This window comes from Paramisgurnus dabryanus, chromosome 11 (assembly GCF_030506205.2).
Source record: "Paramisgurnus dabryanus chromosome 11, PD_genome_1.1, whole genome shotgun sequence".
Classification (NCBI taxonomy): Eukaryota; Metazoa; Chordata; class Actinopteri; order Cypriniformes; family Cobitidae; genus Paramisgurnus; species Paramisgurnus dabryanus.
This window is the reverse complement of record NC_133347.1, coordinates 31,032,648-31,052,559: the sequence shown is the minus strand read 5'-3', so window position 1 is coordinate 31,052,559 and position 19,912 is coordinate 31,032,648. Positions and strand designations below refer to the sequence as shown.

General features: G+C 40.5%; 1 protein-coding gene across 4 annotated transcripts in view; it reads right to left on the bottom strand.

The window, feature by feature from the left end:
• Positions 1-19,912, bottom strand: part of bsna (bassoon presynaptic cytomatrix protein a) — a 65,226-nt gene continuing 45,314 nt past the window's right edge. For all 4 annotated transcript variants that reach the window (XM_065247786.1, XM_065247789.1, XM_065247788.1 and 1 more), the window contains 6 exons: positions 18,803-19,566; positions 10,208-10,295; positions 8,855-8,986; positions 1,696-1,753; positions 337-452; positions 1-84 (listed from right to left, as the gene is read on the bottom strand). In XM_065247786.1, coding sequence (XP_065103858.1) covers positions 1,713-1,753; positions 8,855-8,986; positions 10,208-10,295; positions 18,803-19,566 — 1,025 coding nt within the window. In that variant the 3' untranslated portion in view covers positions 1-84; positions 337-452; positions 1,696-1,712. The remainder of the gene's footprint in view (positions 85-336; positions 453-1,695; positions 1,754-8,854; positions 8,987-10,207; positions 10,296-18,802; positions 19,567-19,912) is intronic.

The window sequence follows — 19,912 nt, the reverse complement described above, 5'->3', positions numbered from 1 at the left end:
AGTCTGGTTTCCAGAAGGAACAGTGAAGTCTTGACATCATGCAGGCCTGAGCTGCTGGAGTTCTGTGATTCCACTTCTGAATGGCTTAACACAAAAACAACACATCCATTTGTTACATGTGAGAAATGGTTCAAATGAAATAGTATGAGAAGAAAGTTGCAATTTACAGGTTTTCACATACAGTAAGAGCTGTGAGTGTAAATTTTACTTACAAGTATGAATATTTATAGCATATGTTTTCAAATTCAAATCCACAAGGTCTGGAGTTTTGCTAATCTTTCAAAGCATATTAAAAAAGAGCTGAATTCAAATTTGAAGGACTTAATACTTTCTCACCAGAAGAAACAGATTGCTTCTCTCCCTCTCTCTGTCTTTTCATTAAATTAAAACATGAAAGAAAAACTTCATAGGTTTTTCCAGTGCAAAGTCTTTCAACGTCCTTTTTAGACAACCTGAAATGACAAGGAAAGAGTGAGTCAGTCACACACACACAGCTGACAGACTTGACTGGACTGATGCCAACACTGAAGCCATCAGAAAACAGAGGTCCCTAACCACCGGGTCGTGGCCGAGTACCGGGTTGTGGACAAGTAGCCCCCGGGTTGCAAGAGCATCCTGGAAAAAATTGTAGAATAGCTAGGTAACAGCTTTATCAGGTGTTTTGCCCTTGAAGAGCCGACTTCAGATGACCTCGATCTTTTCCACTTTTGTATCAGCCTGCGCTGTCTCTCTACCAGCGCATCGGTGATCACATAGGATTGTTGTTATTAGAGTTTGAGCATACTTTTAAAACACAATCGATCAAAAAATTGCAGATGAGAATGAATCATACATGTAACTACATAAAGACGTTCAACTCTGTGACATCGCAAATGACTGAAAAGTATCAGCACTGCAGGCTTCTGGAAAACAGAATTATCCAGCAATAGCGACCTCATGATGAAAATTAACTCAGTAACCATACTTTTAAGGCACATTAAACAAAGTTCTAAACGTAGGTTTGGTAGGAACCTAAGCATTCAGTCCTGTGTCAATCATCATTAAAAGCATATAAGCGGCAGTCTGCAAACAGCTGTAATTCTTCCGGCATTCTTTTCCTCTGTACAGTTCTGTTACTTGAACTTGTGGCTCAAGGATGGCAAGCCAAGTTCGTTTACCATTAACTATTAATACTGAATGGGCAGGCAAACTCGTAAAACATTTCTAATGGATGTTTTTTGATATTTACTTCCGGATGCTGATGCACTCATATTAAAGATATCAACAGGCTGAATAAATTCATTAGGAAAGAGATTCTGTCACTAAAGTGAATCTGAGAGAGACGAATAATAGCCAAACTACTGACCATCATAATCTCTTTTATGATGTGCTTGCTTAAACAAGAAGTACATTCAGAAATGGACTGATCAAGGAGACGGAACCCTAGATTATTCATACCTAATGACATAAAACTTTACAAGTTCTCAACCTTGTGTTGCCGTATCATTAACCATACATGCATTCTACAAAAGAATAAGATGAATCAATGTCAAAAACCAATACAACTAATTCTTGGAATCGTTTTGTTCAATGGACAATATACTGTACATTGATGCACATACTGTACAGAAACTGTGGATTACTGAAGTTATATTTGAGTTCATAAGGCATTGCATTCAATCAGTCCAATAGGCATTAAAAATCAGCTGAACTCACCTTGAGTTCGGTCTTCCTCACCACAAGGAGCTGAACTTCTTGCCAAATCCAGTGATGGCTGTTCCGTCACAGTAACATGACACAATAAAACAAAGAAAAATAACAACTATGATCAAAATTTTGGCATTTTTATCTTCTTTTCTAAATTTGATTGACAAATGTAATCATTTTAAACCATTGCAAACGTCAGATCAAATGTGATCACTTTAGGGCAGTAGCTGCAACAATAGCCATTTTTCAATGTCAAGGAAGGATCCTCGGAAGCCAGAATTTCGAGGATGCTACGTCATTGACGTCCGTAGAAGGACTGTTCCAATGTCAAGGATCCTCGAAATTTCAGCCAAGGACTGAGTCCTTTGTTCGAGAAATATCCCATGTACAGGAAAGGATGCATATGTGTATCCTTCGCGCTCTTCAGGCGCTGAAATCACCCACAATCCTATGCGCGCAGCACAGAAAGCACACCTTTCATTGACGCAATGACGTGCACTTGCTAGCCTGTTCCATTTAACGTGTTCTCCGAATGCTTAAGAGGAGCCTTGCCTAGCCTCTGAAGGAAGTGACTTGTAAGGACTAGTCCTGCCAAGGAAGTATCCTTGACATTGAGAAACGGCCAATGTCTGGTGAAATCTATCTGAGAAAGAACAGGCATGCCCCAGGATCTCTTCCTAGTTAACCATACCTGGATCACCTCTGGTTGGAGGCACCTACATTATGAAGTTCATTCTCTTTGGTAACACTTTATTTTAATACTCCACTTTATAAAAGTTACAAACAATGTGTGACTTTGCAACTACTTGTTAACTGTCAGCCATTATAGTATTAGTAGACTACCTGCTTTATATCTGTTAACACTTTATTGTGATGATCATTCAACTGACTATAAATAATGTGCAACTAAATGTCAATTTAAAGGTACAAAAGAGGATGTTTGTTTTATACATTTTTGCAATATTACTTGAAACTGTCTTTACTAACTGATAAAAGACTATTTATTAGGTGCACTGAAAGTAATAATATTAATATACTTCATCTGTGCACAAGATAGGGCCTGAAAAACATCAGCCAATTGCTCATGCGGTCATCACATCAGCGATTGGCCCTCTGGCTTGTCAATCACTGCCATCAGGATGCTTGTGAGAGACGTGCGCGCTCCAGTAACTTTACACAGGCGACGTATGCGCATAGAAACTCCGTCTTAAGTTGCGTTTTGTTTTCATTGTCGATCCTGCTTTCCTCCTCGAATTTGCACCACGGTAGAGAAGAAACTCGAAGGAGGACGCAAAATAAAGACTTTTTTGAAGTCGCTGAGAGGAGGAGAAAATTGTCCGAAGAACGTAATGTAAACAGAGTCGTTAATGGAGAAACATTTCAACGCTGGAGAGCAATGAAGGAACAGAGAGGTGTCAAGACAGACACGCAGTTCGCAAATATTCTCCTCGACAGGTAACAGTGATTATTCTTTCTTTGTGGAATAATTACTGTTGTACTGTTATTCCGCTACACTGACGTTGTTTGTGTACTGTAGTTGTAAGGCAGTGACCAGTCTGCTACATGCTAGTTGAAATGGGAGTAGCGTCGACTGATCTAAAGTTACGTCTTATGTGTTTATTATCATATCATTTCACATAATGTATCAACTGACGCGACACAGCATATGCCGGTAGTAAACAAACACTCGTGTTCAAATACTCGTGCACGAGTTTTGGAAGGCGTTCCCTAGAAGTGAACTGTGAAGGAGGGGGGCTGTTCTTACGCATGCGGTCATTTCAAAAACTCAGTAACGGTCTTTTGATTCTAAGGTTGTTTTCACATATGTTGGTGGGCACCGTGGTGCGGCCTCGGAGCGCACCAAAATACATTGTATCATTTTTCAGTTAGTGCGGTCCGTGTTCACATATATATATTTTTTATTTGACTCGAAATGCCGCACCGTACACCATGTGACAAAAGTCAGCGCTGTCATTTGTCTCTGACAGCTCTTACCGTCTCATGACCACCCCCACGTTTCCACGACAACCAGCCTGACAGGGAGAGCGCAGCTATCAAGATGTGGAGATAAACGATGCACGTCTTTGCGAAGTTTCTTTGCTTTAACGCGAAATTGCGTAGCTGTTCTATTAAAGCCTTTCTCACGGAGCCGTTTGCTAAAAAGCCCGTAATGTCACTATTTGTGTGTGGAGGACAGCTATGCATTTATAAAATCATCAGCTCAAACGTAAAGGAGACAGCGAATCTCTATGCAACGGACCAGGATTGGCTTGTTTGTTGTTAACCCACAATATAACACCCGGCTCACGTCACAACGAATCCCAGTGGCTCAAACATGTGGAGAACTTCCTGTATTTGGTTCGGCCCGAGGTCCAGCAGTGTTCACACCACAGGTGGGTCGCCCCAGAGTTCGGCAACAGCCGCTCCGAGACCACCTGTTTAGAGCGGTCTCGGAGCGGCCGTTTAGTGCGCACCCGAGTGTGGCTGTTGTGTTCACACTGACCCAAACGCACCGTACTCGGAGCGACACGTCATTTGGGCTGACCTAAACAGTGTATATGTGAAAACACCCTCAGTCAGCAAAAACATCCTCTTTTGCGCCTTTAAGCAACTTAATTCAACCTACACATCTACGGTGTGCTATGGCTCCGTTCGGTTCTCCACACAGTGCCAACTCATACCAGGAGCATTTCAGAGACAAAGCAATTGGATTTACTTGACCACAAGATCGGCCCATCCAACTTTGATTTTTTTCTTGATTTTTGGCCTTCTAACATGTTTACATTGGTTAAATGGTTATGTTTTGTCCGGTTTAATTGTGTTTCGCTAAGCCTACTAAGCCTACTTTGTTGTGCTGTATAGCCACCAGAAAAAAAGGCAACAATTTTTAACATTGACTGTATTTCAACTTCAAGAATCTGAAGCCTCTGGTCATATATTTCCCGTCTAAAGATATAGTGATATGAAATAAGATTAGGAGTCTTTGCAGGGTGTTTATTTTGTATTTGAATGACAGCCGAATGACAGAACACAGGGTTTTAACACATAATTTTACAAACGCATGCACATCTCTTGGTAACTTTCAAGGTAACATGCTGCAGATGCACTCACTTTTTCTCAATCGAGAGAATGTTATTACAGAGCAGCACATTTAATCCCCTCCGCTCGGATATCAGGCGGATTTCCTTCACTGACAGTGAACTTTCTGTTTTTATGTGACCAATGGATGCTTGCAGATATAAGCGCATGTTATTGAGCATAAGAATCCACCAGCGAATTTGGCGCCTATGGTACATGGTAAAATCATGGTAACTTTTTTTAAGGGCTCATTTATAAATTATGTCATTTACAAATCAAAAGTAATGTTTCCTGGAAATGGTGTGCACTGGTATGCAACAGGGTTTGAGATACATTTTCTCTTTTTTGGTGGGTGTCAGAACTGCAGTCCAATCAGCAGCAACATGTAAATAAACCACGCAGCACTAAAGAGACAGCTTGCACAATGGGTTCAAGTTGGAATGTTGTCTTTCATTCTAGACGGCAAGGGCAGTGATTGTCAAATCAAGCATATTTTACAGTATTTTACACATATTTGTAACGATTATATTAGAAACTGGAAACATTAAAAAAGTACAAAATTAATGGCTTTCTCAGCTACCGTAGTTGCAACTCTTGCGTTATGTTCAATGCATTACCTTTTTGTTTAAAAAACGGTTTGCAACATTTTGTCGGGGCTAAACGCAGTTCAGGTTTTTACGTAGAGTGACAAATAGTATCAACAGGTTGGCAGGTCTGCACCTTTCTCGTAGCAAATCACAGCATGGCTGGTATAAACACAAGCATTGATGAGAGTGCCGTGATCAGCTCTGGTGGCCGTGATGGAGCCGTAACATGTCACAAAAGTGTGTAGTGTTTATTAGGGATAACCCAATCATGGCAGATGATTCTATTATATGAAACCAATGTAAACAACAGGAAATAAATTAATATTTGAAATCTGATTTAAAATCTGATAATGCAATCCATCAGTTACTAGCACTGAAAGACAAAAAAAAAGAAAAATATTACTTTCTGGATATGATTCTTCCTGTTGTTTTAAAGAGTAAATGCAGAATCATTTTACCAAACGATCTACACTGTAGACACTGCACATGATCCTGGAAATCAAGTCAAGTGTTTTCTATGCCACCATTTATTTCTTTATTTCTTGCACTCTGTCTTTCAGAGTCATCCTAGATAACATAACAACCTTCCGGCTGCAACATTGTTCTTTTAATCACTATCCATAGCTCCTATTCACCTTTTTCAATTGAGAATAGTGTCCTTGGATTTAGATGTGCTGACCTTTATATCTACTGCTTCACACTCACTTGCAAACCAGGTGATGTTCTGGACAAGTGCTGCAGATCACAGCATGATAAAGCCATCAGGAAAAAACATTTGCAAATGGCAACGCTGCAACCCCAGTGCTCATGAACGAGCCCCCCTCTACCACTTGGCTGCACCTTGAGCTCTGAACAGAGAACACTCACTGGTATTGGCTTCTTAGGCAAATTGGTCCCAGGTGAGAAGCCAGACAGAGAGTAATCTAACTTTTGCCAGCTGTGAGTACATCACACACATGGTTAGGTTAGGGAAAGTGAGGCTCTCTCATGGAGCCTGGTAGCTAGAAAATGTAAGAAATAAGGTAATTTCAATTATGTAAACCAATGTTTAGGATGCCATCTTCCTGAGCACTTTTATGCTCCCAATCTCACAGTGAGACTTTATTATGATAGTAAGACTTGTTTATCAGACTTTGGGCCCTATCTTTCACCCAGCGCAATTGACTTTGTCAGTGACGCATGTATCATTCATATTTTGCACCGGCGCACAGCTGGTTTTTCCCTCCACAGACGCACGTCGGCAAACTAGGGAATGAACTTGCACTCCCTGGGCAGTTCAGCACAAAAAGGAGGCGTGTTCTGGCGCAAACCATCCCTGATGCTATTTTGCAGTTTCAAAAAACAATTGCGCCACTGACCAAAAAAACGTCTAAAGTCAGTGGCGCGTTGCGCGTGGTTCATTATGTAAGGGATAATGTAGAGGCAGCCGGTAGTTATCGGGAAATAAGCCCCGACAGTGTGATCAGTCTTGTATCACACTGAAGGGGCTTATTTCCCGATAACTACCGGCTGCCTCTACATTATCCCGCTTATTACACGGCTACTTGTCACATAAGAAAAAAACTGGACATGAATATGAATTTGAAACATTTTATTGGCATATTTGTTTTAAATTAACATGTTTATCCTTCCGCGAAACTTTGCACAGATGCATAAAATGATCATAATACCTTATTAAGATCCTCTGCTTCATACTTGTCTGTCTCCATTTTTTCTCTTTTAGCCAGTCTTTGAGAAGTTTTAATGCCCATTCTGTATTTTTTTGTGTGTTGGCTTCATAGCTGTCATGCTCTATTTTGTCAAGTTCAGTCTCAGTAGCTGTCTGTGTCTTGTCGTGGTTGTCCAGTGTTTGTCACAAGATGGCGCCAAACAGTAATCTTTATTGATCTTTATTGGCGCGGAGCGATTTTACTCGTACAAGTAGTACCGGCTATGCGTTATTACTTTGGAGCGGTTATTATTTGAAAAGAACGAACCTGCAGATGTCTCAACTGACCAATCAGAATCAAGAATTCCAGAGAGCCGTGTAATAAGCTATTTTTAAGGGCGCATGCTTGACCATAATGTATAGCGTGCACAACGCGCACGCACTTTGCTTATCTAATCTACACAGATGCAACAGTTATTTTTGCAAATCATAAATTGTTACAATAAAAATTATTAACACATGAGATAAGGGGAATCATAGTGGTGAGCATTGTGGTGATAGTTTTTATTTATTGTGTGGCTGCGTTAAAAAATTCTCATGCAAATAACGATTAAAATATTTTCATAAGTTTGTTGTGTGGCTGTATTACGTTTATTTTATGTAAATAATAATTAAAATGTTTTCACAAGAAATCTTAATGTATATGAACTTGATTTGTAAGTGTTCTTTGGGGTTGGACCTTGCTTGCGTTTCTTGGGTCCGATTTCAAAGCCCCCAAACCCTTTCAGCGGTGAGGGTGGACGCAGATCTGTGTAGAGGCAGATCCACCTCCCGTTACACTCCCGATTCATGCTGGCAAGCTTGGGATTCCCCCGTCTCCTGACATCATTGTAGTGCTTGGCGCAACGATGGGGATGCCAGCTGATGAGACAATTGTGGCTATTTCCTCTCACGCCTGTTTAACCTACGCTGATTTGGGCGGGTTTCTCCTATCCCCATACAAAACAACTTCTCTGTCTTTGACTGCTCTTACAAGAACGTCGGTCTCCTCGGCTGTGAACCGCTCCTTGCGTGCGCCTGGTAAATCCGTCATAATAATAGCAACCCGCCATGGAACTTGCGCCCTTGCGTTTAAAGGGAATGTTGGATACCGTTCTGATTGGTTTATTTGACGTTATGCCCAAACCACACCTATGAATAATGAACCTACTTCAGACCAACCCCTTATTGATTTGCGCCTGGCGCAAGAGTTATTTCTCCCGCCGGGAAAATAGCAACAGTGCCCAAGATCCGCCCACAAAGTCACTTGCGCATTGCGCTTCGCAATTGCGTTTCAGATCGTTAAAATAGGGCCCCTTAACCGGGATTTCACAGACAGGGTCACAAACACACATCTATATATAACAGTTGTACTTTAAATGAAGTTCATCAAAAGTGCATTTGCTAGTAGAATACTCGGAAGAGAAGATTTGTCAGCCTTTTTTGAATTCTGCACAGATTCCTGGCATATTTGCCTCATTTGTTCTTCTTTCTTCTACACCGGCGCAGGTGGTAAACAAAGAGGCAGTGCTGATGCTTCTCGAATTTATGTGTTGCTGTTTAAATGTGTTTGGGGATTGTATTGAATGGTTAAGGGCAACACATTTATGAAACAACAAGAAGCACAAAAAGCAGTAGAGTTTGCCTGGAGCTCTTAACAGTGCAGCCATACTGTGGAGCACCGGAAACTGTTAGCTAATACAGGCTTAATAAAGTGAAATAAAATTCTGTTAATTTCTAACAGAAATTAGATGTGTAAAAAATACATATTACATAGTGAAGCTTTAAGTTCCTATTCCTTGTGTTCTTTGCTTACCCTCTCCTAGTTTGCCAGCCTGCTCTGCAGCCCCTCCAGGCAAAATTTTTGACAACACGCTCTCTCCCTCCACACCAGGCTGACCTGCAGCTGCACTGCCGATTCCAGCAGGCCGTGGAACTGCTTTGGAACCTAAATGACAAAAACCCAAAAACTTGTTTGTATGATACAAAAAAGAAAACTACTGCAAACTGATCTAGTAAATGCAACAATAATCTACTAATATAATAATGACTACTATGTGATAGATTGAAAAATCTGTGGTAATTGTAATGCACATGTGGTTACTGAGTTTAGATTGAAAAATCTGTGGTAATTGTAATGCACATGTGGTTACTGAGTTCTCAGTGAATCACATGCAATACAACAAGAATTCACTGATTCAATAAAGCCATTTATTGGACTGTTAATGTCAGTAGTATAATAGTGTGGTGCAGGCGCAGCTCGTTTGTATGGGCAGGTGGGGGCAGGGCCCCAAATATTGATCCTCTTGAAAACATAGAAAACCGAAATCGTGTCTGCTCTGTGTCCCGCTTGGACATCCCATGCTGCACGCCGCCGGGCCAGAGTATCGATGGGCCGATATACTGCCCTATAAAGCCAAAGCGCAGAAACTACGCATTTGGTCAAAATTAAGTTAAGGGTTTAAATGGGCTTTGTGAGATTTGTTGTGTCTTGTGACAAAGTCTCCTGGTTCAATTTTGTCCCATTTCAGAGAACGTTGTGTGCCAAAATTGCTGTAACATGTTTGACTGGCTGGTGTAAAAAAAAATTTAAGGGCATTTTTCTTTTGCAGTGTTTGTGTAGTTACTGCACTTAGCCTTTGTAGGGCAGTATAGGTGAGTGGCTTTTCTCTGGGTGGTATTTTTTGTTGACACACACATGCTTTCATCAGTACATTAGGTTAGGACTGACTTTCATGTCCTTTCGCCTCATGTAGGTAAAACTGGTTATGTGTTACGACGAATGACTGTAAAGATTAACCCCTAGACAGCGGTAACTATGGCAATTGTATGTAGTCTGGTAACCGAGGTGTCGCATATCGTAACACTCATGCTTACTTTTTCACTCTTCTCAATGGGGACGAATGGATGTGTGCATGTGTGCACTTATCTGACAAGGCTCAAACGAAATTAAATACCATTAGAGCGGCCTTGTCAGGCTGAATCACAGGAGACACTAGACCTCTGCTCAGTGTTCTGCATGCGTTCAGTAATTTAAATGTAAAACTTATACCACTAGCAGTTAATCATAGGTTAGTGGTGCAGCCTACGATATATGACCTAGAGTCTGCCCCACCTAAATTTATAGTCATGGGCCGCTACTGGTGTGGTGTAAGTTTAACACAGTTACCGATCCCTGTGAGAGGGGGCTGGGTTGTTTTGCCAGGTTGAATCTGAGCTGCTTTTGCTCCAATAGCAGTGACGGGCTCTGGCTTAGTCTGTTGGCAAAAAGGAGAATAGAAGTCATTAGTATTTAGATCTCACAGCTGTTTCTTTCTGTGTAAATTAACTTGAATCTCAAACAGTGACATTAATTTATATCTACAACTGATCCCTAAACCAAGCTTTAGGGCACCCTCATATCATACTTAACTCAACCAAACCATGCCCAAGCGCGATAGTCCCCCTTACCTACTCTCCCAGAAGCATGCACTCACACTGTACTTTCATTGATCTGAGCCCAGAGACACTTTCATCATTAAGATGCAATGTTTTTAAGAAAACCGGAGGTAATCGTTCTCTCAACACACAAATTACTGTCTGGTCAAAATAAATAAAAAGACATCTAGCAATTGGTATTTGTAGTGAACCTGTATAAACCACGATCCCCCAAGGTTTGTACCGAAATGTGACTCCTATGTATTGTTACACCCCTTTATTTCCTCTTTGGCCTGTTACCCCACACTTTCACAGTATGTGTGAATGCAGCATGTTGCATTTGTTGCAACTCTAGGGCATTCATATGCTGAATTATATATAGACGACTGGATAATGTTAGCCGAGTAAGGACAAATAGTGGCGTCGCTTCAAGATGCTTTGCTTGCCCATGTGAGAGAGGTGGGATTGAGGCTAAATGCCAAGAAATGTATGCTTTCTCTAGCACAGATGAGCCTTTTCTTGTTGTTGCATGGGATTCAATGACAATACAGGCAGGTAGGATGCCTGCTTTTATTATATCCCTTTTTAGTTGTAGGCAGAATGATGCTGGGCTGATCACACACTGCAAAACAGCTTGAGAGGCTGTTAGAGCTGATGGCAACAGCATCCAACATGATAATTTTGGGGCTGCTTCAGATGAGAAAATGCTCAAAACTAGAGGGTTTTCCCCAAACCAGAAAGTTTTCCCTGAGGAGCAACCTGTTTCTTATGATCATGGTCACATGCAATGTCATCATGCCTTAATATTATGGAAGAAACCATGGTTCCTTTCCCAATGGCTGGTATTGGGGGCTCATTGTCATCGTGTTACACTTACAACAGATGCATCTGGGGAAGGCTGGGGAATGGTTATGGAAGGCCAATTAGGATCATGGCCTAAGGAAAGCCCATCAGGATCATGGCCTAAGGAAAGCCCATCAGCTAATCTCCAATGAAAGTGAGCTTCTCCACCACACAAGACCTCTTTTCTGGGAGTAGTATGAGATTCAATGAAAATGCAGGCTCCATTGTCTCCTGCTCATATAGAATCCATTCTGATTTGCATCAAAGTCACACACAAACATACCTTAATATTAAGGAAGAAACCATGGTTTCTTTCCCAAAAGATTTTTTTGGGGCTCAGTGTTGACACATCAGGCTTTTGATGGATGTACAGTCTTGTTCAAAATAATAGCAGTACAATGTGACTAACCAGAATAATCAAGGTTTTTAGTATATTTTTTATTGCTACGTGGCAAACAAGTTACCAGTAGGTTCAGTAGATTCTCAGAAAACAAACAAGACCCAGCATTCATGATATGCACACTCTTAAGGCTGTGCAATTGGGCAATTAGTTGAAAGGGGTGTGTTCAAAAAAATAGCAGTGTCTACCTTTGACTGTACAAACTCAAAACTATTTTGTACAAACATTTTTTTTTCTGGGATTTAGCAATCCTGTGAATCACTAAACTAATATTTAGTTGTATGACCACAGTTTTTTAAAACTGCTTGACATCTGTGTGGCATGGAGTCAACCAACTTGTGGCACCTCTCAGCTGTTATTCCACTCCATGATTCTTTAACAATTCATTCACATTTCTTGGTTTTGCTTCAGAAACAGCATTTTTGATATCACCCCACAAGTTCTCAATTGGATTAAGGTCTGGAGATTGGGCTGGCCACTCCATAACATTAATTTTGTTGGTTTGGAACCAAGACCTTGCCCGTTTACTAGTGTGTTTTGGGTCATTGTCTTGTTGAAACAACCATTTCAAGGGCATGTCCTCTTCAGCATAGGGCAACATGACCTCTTCAAGTATTTTAACATATGCAAACTGATCCATGATCCCTGGTATGCGATAAATAGGCCCAACACCATAGTAGGAGAAACATGCCCATATCATGCTCCATGCTTCACTGTCTTCACTGTGTACTGTGGCTTGAATTCAGAGTTTGGGGGTCGTCTCACAAACTGCCTGTGGCCCTTGGACCCAAAAAGAACAATTTTACTCTCATCAGTCCACAAAATGTTCCTCCATTTCTCTTTAGGCCAGTTGATGTGTTCTTTGGCAAATTGTAACCTCTTCTGCACATGCCTTTTTTTAACAGAGGGACTTTGCGGGGCATTCTTGAAAATAGATTAGCTTCACACAGACGTCTTATAACTGTCACAGTACTTACAGGTAACTCCAGACTGTCTTTGATCATCCTGGAGGTGATCATTGGCTGAGCCTTTGCCATTCTGGTTATTCTTCTATCCATTTTGATGGTTGTCTTCCGTTTTCTTCCACGTCTCTCTGGTTTTGCTCTCCATTTTAAGGCATTGGAGATCATTTTAGCTGAACAGCCTATAATTTTTTGCACCTCTTTATAGGTTTTCCCCTCTCCAATCAACTTTTTAATCAAAGTACGCTGTTCTTCTGAACAATGTCTTGAACGACCCATTTTCCTCAGCTTTCAAATGCATGTTCAACAAGTGTTGGCTTCATCCTTAAATAGGAGCCACCTGATTCACACCTGTTTCTTCACAAAATTGATGACCTCAGTGATTGAATGCCACACTGCAATTTTTTTGAACACACCCCTTTCAACTAATTCAACTAATTGCCCAATTGCACAGCCTTAGCAGCGTGCATATCATGAATGCTGGGTCTCATTTGTTTTCTGAGAATCTACTGAACCTACTGGTAACTTGTTTGCCACGTAGCAATAAAAAAATATACTAAAAACCTTGATTATTCTGGTTAGTCACATTGTACTGCTATTATTTTGAACAAGACTGTATCCTTCACAGGCTGGGGAATGGTTATGGAAGGCCATATGGGTCATAATCTATGTAATTGCATCAGCTTAGTTTTCACATAGATTGCCTAGAGATACTGGCAGTCTTTTCCACTCTGAAACATCTTTTTGCAGGGGGCTTGTGCTTGCGCACACAGTAAAAGTTGCCTCACCACATGCTCCTGTAGGCACAGAGAAAGTTGCTCTCGCTCAGAGCTGTATATATTCCCAGGTGTCTAAATTAGAGAGCAGACATCCTGTCAAGACAGGGGCTGAGAACCGCAGAGTGGAGACTCTACCCCAAGGTGGTGGAGCTCTTTTGGACAAGGTTTTAATAGGCAGAGGTTGTGGAGACCATTTTTTACTCCAGAGCACCCTCCACCCTCTTTAAAGCTTCATGCCTTAAAGGGAAAGTCTTTACTTTTTGGTGATGTAAGCACCCATATGACCCAGTTAACAGCCCAACTGGTACAATTTTGGAGTTTGTGCAGGAAAAAACAATTGCCAGGGTATCTCTTTTTACGTTTTATGTAGTGGCTGTATCTGCACTGTAAAAAATTATTTGCTGTCTTAATTTTTTCAACTTACTGTCATTTCAAATAACTATTATTTATCTTGACTAGAGATGAGTTGTTATAACTAAGGATGAGTTATTATAACTTATAAAATGAAGTTAAATGACTTTTTTCAACTATCTTTTATAAGTTATAACAACTTATCTCTTGTCAAGATAAAAGTTGAAGACGTTTGAGCCCATTGAGACTGTTCCAGTCAAGTTTGTGGCACTTAAGACAATATTTCAGTTGGCAATCACATCTTTGAAGAGAGTGGGTGACCTTCAGGCCCTGTCAGTTTTCCAAACTTGCCTGGAATTTGCACATGGGATGGTTAATCCTTTTTTGTGCCCGAGGCCTGGTTATTTGTCTAAGGTACTGACTAATTTGTCATGGCCCATTGTTTTGCCGACTTTTTGTCCTCCTCCATTTCAGGATCAGAAACAGGTCCACTTTCACCAATTGCATCAGAGCTCCTTCTACTCGGGGTAAGGCAACCTCTAGGGCCTTGTGGCTATGGAGCCTTAGTTCAGGACATCTGTAATATGGCAGGTTGGTCATCTACGCTCACATTTGTTCGGTTCTATGAGTTAGGTGCGGGTGCTACACCTGGGACCCAGGTAATCATGTCTTAGCTGTATGTGATGGCTTCACACAGAGCAGCACTTGGTAGCATGGTGCTTTGATACATCGTTCCTAAAGCGTAACTTCAGCGATGCAGTGCTAGTTCCCTCATCCAGAAATATCTCAGGTTACAAATGTAACCATTGTTCCCTGAGAAGCGAAGAAGATGCTGCATCTCCTTCCTCTGTCATGCCTTGCTTCAGCACATTTAAGCTAAAGCCGGCTTCATCGGATGCTCTTTTACATTTACATTTAGTCATTTAGCAGACACATTTATCCAAAGCAACTTACAAATGAGGTAAACAATAGAAGCAATTAGAATAACACAAAAACAGCAATACATAAGTGCAGAAAAACATATCAAGTCCATCAAGCCTAACACATTATACATAGTCAAGTGTTTTTTTAATCAGAAAGGATAAAGTTAGAAAAAGATATTAAACTCTGTATTATTAAGTGAGGTGGTGAGGGAAGAGATGGGTTTTTAGTGGTTTCTTTACTGTTTTCCTGCCATTGATGAGTTATGAAGAGAAAGCCCTCCCCTGCCAATGACGAGTTTTTACAGCAATCCATATTTCCACTCTTATCCACTAGGTGACACGCTTACCCACACTGAAGGATCCACGTATCCAAAACACTAAAAACTCTCTTGATCTCTAACAAAAGTCCTTTACAAAAATGCAATTATCTCAGATTTTTGCTGAAAATTTTAAAGAAACCAACCCATGTTTGGGATGTGATCAAAAGAGAACAAATGATAGATTAGATAAGATTAAACTTTTTTTTTAAACAGAAGGTCTGTTCTTTTTTTAAACTTTTGTGAAAATCATACAAAATGCATGCGCTGGATGGCAACTTTTATAAAAACGCTGGTGGGGAAAGAGTTAACGATGGCTACAGAATACAGCAGATCTTGTTGCAAGCGGCAGATCATTTCACGCATGTGGAACCAATCCAGAGAAGTTACGTAATAGTGATTTTTATAGCTTTCATGTTCCTAAAACATCCGCCTATGATGTGTGACCTAACCATTGGACTGATTTCACAAAAGTGTTTCAGACGCTATCAAGTTGAAGGAATTCCCATAGCATAGCTTCAGCGACTCAGAATCTCATTCCCTTTTCAGGGAACAATGGTTACTATGTAAACTGAGACATTCTTTATAGTTTTTGTGAAAGCTTTTTTGACCTGACCATATTGGCTACTCCACTGTAGCACATCTATGGGCTAAATGTATTTACAGTTGTGGACGAAAATATTATCTCCCTTGGTAAATATGAGCAAAGAAAGCTGTAAAAAATCAGCATTGTTTATCCTTATTATCTTTTTAAAAATTCACAAACTCCAATGTTTCATTGATGCTAAATATTTGAAAATGGGGCATCACATCATTCTCAAATAGACATTTATTGTACCCCCCACCTTCATCTAAGCTTTTTTGATACCTCCAATTTGCAAGGATACCAGCTCAGTGTCTTCTTTTATAATGTCTGATGAGGTTAAACAATGCATGGCAAGTGATCTTATATTATTCATCCATACAGAATTTCTCCAGACCCTTCATGTATTGCTGCTCTCACCTCTATGGTTCACTCCAGTCATTTTTTGTATGGTTCAGGTCAGGGAACTGGGATGGCTATAGCTGAACTTTTTATACATCATTGGGAATATACTTCAGATATATTTTACTTATAAATTAAAGCTCAAATGAGAAACATTTTGGATTTATTTTCACAGCTTTCTTTGCTCATATTTCCCAAGGGGGCTAATATTTTTGTCCACACCTGTATGTGTAATAGAACAAGAAACTCCAGTTTTTTTGTAGAGTTTCCAAAGGCTAAACCCATGTTTTAACACAATCATAACACAATCATGACATAGCTGTATTACAAAAATCCTATAACTCAAAAGAATTACATTTTATATTGATATTATCACTTTTAATTTGCCACTAAACTGTTATATATGCAAATTTTGCATATTCTCTGTAGCTTTTAAAAGCATAAACTTGTAAATTATTATTATTTCCGGGAGCTGTAACTGTATATTGATTTTAATATCGATACTGCATATTGTAAAAGTGGCCATACTATTTTAACCTCTTTAAATATTCTTGCTGTTTTAGCAAGCAAAGTCAATAAAAAATATAGCTGCAAAGCAGCGATGCCGGGGTCAAGCCAAAAAGGGCACAGAATGAAGTATCAATAATGACTGTCTTGATTTTAAATCTAAGTTTTCAGTAGATTAAGGCAAAAATTGCAATTTTTCAAATCTTCTTTATCTTCGTGGCGCTGCACCGAAACAATAGATGGTGCCGCGGGTCATGATTGTGATGACACCCACCAAATTTTATATACATATGATTAAGCAATGTTGAGATATAGCCTCAAATGACTTGACCACCTGGGGCACTGCACCAAAACAATAGATGGTGCCTCAGGTCATAATTGTGATGACACCCACCAAATATGGTGTACACACAATAAAGCGATCTGGAGATAAAGCCTCAAAACTCTTAACCACTAGGGGGCACTGAAAAGTTTACAAGGGCTTTCAAAAAAATGCTGATGAAATAGGTGGCTCTGTGACAAAACATTCCATGCACCCTCAGTTCATGACATTTACAAGTTGTGAAACATTCACCTATTCATACACTGTCAGCCATGCGAGAGCCATCCAGCTCATCAGGAGCAGTTGGGGTTCTCAATGATACCTCAACACTTGGTCAGATGGAGCTGGGGTTTGAACCACCAATCTTCTGATTTGTAGACAACCTACACTAACCACTGAACCACTGGAAATACGCACATTAATATGCAAAACTTTTGCAAAGATATGGGCTCAAATCCATTCCGGCGTGCTCGCCATAATATTTGTTGATGCGCTATACAATAACTGATTGGTCTATCAAAATCTTTTTATGACTTTTTGTCTAGAGTCTAGATTGTGTGTACCAAATCCAAGCCAATCAAATGAACGCTGTAGAAGGAGTTTGAAAAAGTTGGTATGCTTTGTAATTGAAAATGGCTCGGCATGCCTCAAAATTTGACTCGGCATGCCTCAAGGAATCTAACAATAGCAATTTCATGATTTTAGACTCAATTTTGCAGTATAAAAACAAAAACTTTTCAAATCTCGTGACCACTAGGTGGCCTTGTGACAAACCGTTCCATGCACCCTCTGTTCATGACTTTGATGACATATAACAGTTGGGGTTAGATGTCTCACTCATGGACACCTCAACACTTGGTCAGGTGGAGCTGGGGTTTGAACCACCAACCTTCCGATTTGTAGACAACCTACACTAACCACTGAACCACTGGCAAGGCACACATTAATGTGCAAAACTTTTGCGAAGATATAGCCACAAATCCATAATTTTAATATCAAGCTAGCATTAGATATAAGCAAAAAAGCAATTTTTCAAATCTCGTGAACACTATGTGGCACTGTGACGAAACCCTCATGTCATGACTGCCATCAAAACTACTTTGGCAAAGATACAGCCTCAAATCCGTTTGTTCGCGCTCTACGTAAAATGTTATGACGTGGTATACGGAAACGGATCGGCGAATAGACACGAATTCCATAACTTTTTGCCATGAGTGTCTCTAGATGCTAAACACCCATTCTTTACGCAAATTGGACAAAAGCTCTAGGACGAGTTCGAAAAAGTAGGTTTTAAAAACAATTCAAAATATCAAAATAATTAGCATAACGGAAATGACGTCATATGGTGCAATCGAATTGGCATGAGCCAAGGAATCAGATGAAACAAGAATTGCGTTTCTATGACGTATGGGTCAGCAGTTATAACCAAAAATGCAAGTGAAAATTTGGACTGTTGGTGGCGCTATAGGGTTTGACAAAGACACTCCAAATTTGGTGTGGGGACTATTTGGAATGGCCTCTTTGAGTGTGCCAAATTTCATAACTTTCCTACGTACGTACGATAGACGCAATGGCGGAAGAAGAAGAATAATAGATAATAATAATAATAAGAAAACTAGCAATCCCAATAGGGGTCTCGCCCATTCTGGGCTTGACCCCTAAAAATTAAACGCTCAAAGGACATTATGGCCTTAAAAGGAATAATGGTTTTCTGTTTATGTACCTTGTTAAGGTATATAAATGTTTTTGTGACATTCTTAAAAGAGAAACAAATGAACCATTAAATAATTTTACATTTTACGCTGTCAAGGTCTAAGAATATTCTTACAGAAAAAATACTATGTATTATTTTTGTTGGTAAGATCCAGTAGCATATAGGTTCACCTGCTTAATTACAAGAAAAATTACAGTTTAAGGAAAATGTATGAATGACTAATTAAATTACACGATTGACTTACTGCAGCGGAAGTTGTCTGAGCTACTGTGGTGGGTTGCCGAGCCATTGGCCCAGGCTGGACAGGTTTAGATTGCAGTTGCTGGGCTTGTACTAGCTGTGGTTGTGTTGAACCTGTGGAAGATGTCTGCAGTCCAGGCCTGGTAGCTGATGTCTGTGCCGACTGAGGGAGCTGTGTCCGCTGACCCTGCTGTCCATCAATGGCTGGCTGTGAGCCAGGTTGCCTGCTTGAACTTGAAGGTCCAGTAGGACCCTTTTGTGTAGGCCCAACAGTTCCTGGCTGTCTAGAAGATGAGATGTGTTCCTGTTGCTTTCTACTGGAGGACCCTTGATGGTGGGAGGACTGTTTTCCAGAGCGAGAGCTATGGTGCTGGCCTGAGGGATCACGGGAGTAATCTGAGGAGTGGTAGCCCTGAGAGCGAGACTCTCCCCTCCTCCCTGAAGATGACAGGGAGCGGGAATCATTCCGCATGGATGGATCCTTTGAGGAACGTGAAGATCGAGAGGAACGAGGCTCATCTGAGTGGCGTGAGGAGTGCCTACCAGAACTTCCACTTCCGTGTTGGCGATACTCTCGAGAAGACATGTGACGGGTATGGCCATAATCATTTTGCGGCCAAAGATCTTCCGGCGGCTCATCGTAGTCATGGTATGTGTGCTTGACATGGCCACGCCTGCCAGAATGACCATTGCTGCCATAGTGACGGGAACTACGGACCTCACGTGGCTTCTCAAACCAGTCCGTCTCCTCTTGTCCAAGATGGTATGCTTTGGAAACCAAAAGCAGATCACAATCAATTTCGATGTCCGATGGCAAAAGAAGATTGCACACTGAGGCCATGCAAAAGAAAAAGAAAAAAAAATAGCCAGAACTTAAAGAAATACATGCACCACATTTTAACACAATGTATAGAACATAAACAATTAGCAAATAAGAAATGCAGCTTAATAAAAAGTTTGGAAGTCAAAACCATTTAATGAAATGCTTTGGGAAAGAAAACAAATACGAGACAACACAACAACTCATGCAGATTTTTCAATGAGCACAGCATTGACAATCAATTTTGTCAAGAATTGTAAGCAGCCTGCAGACAAAACATGCGCATGCACTTTG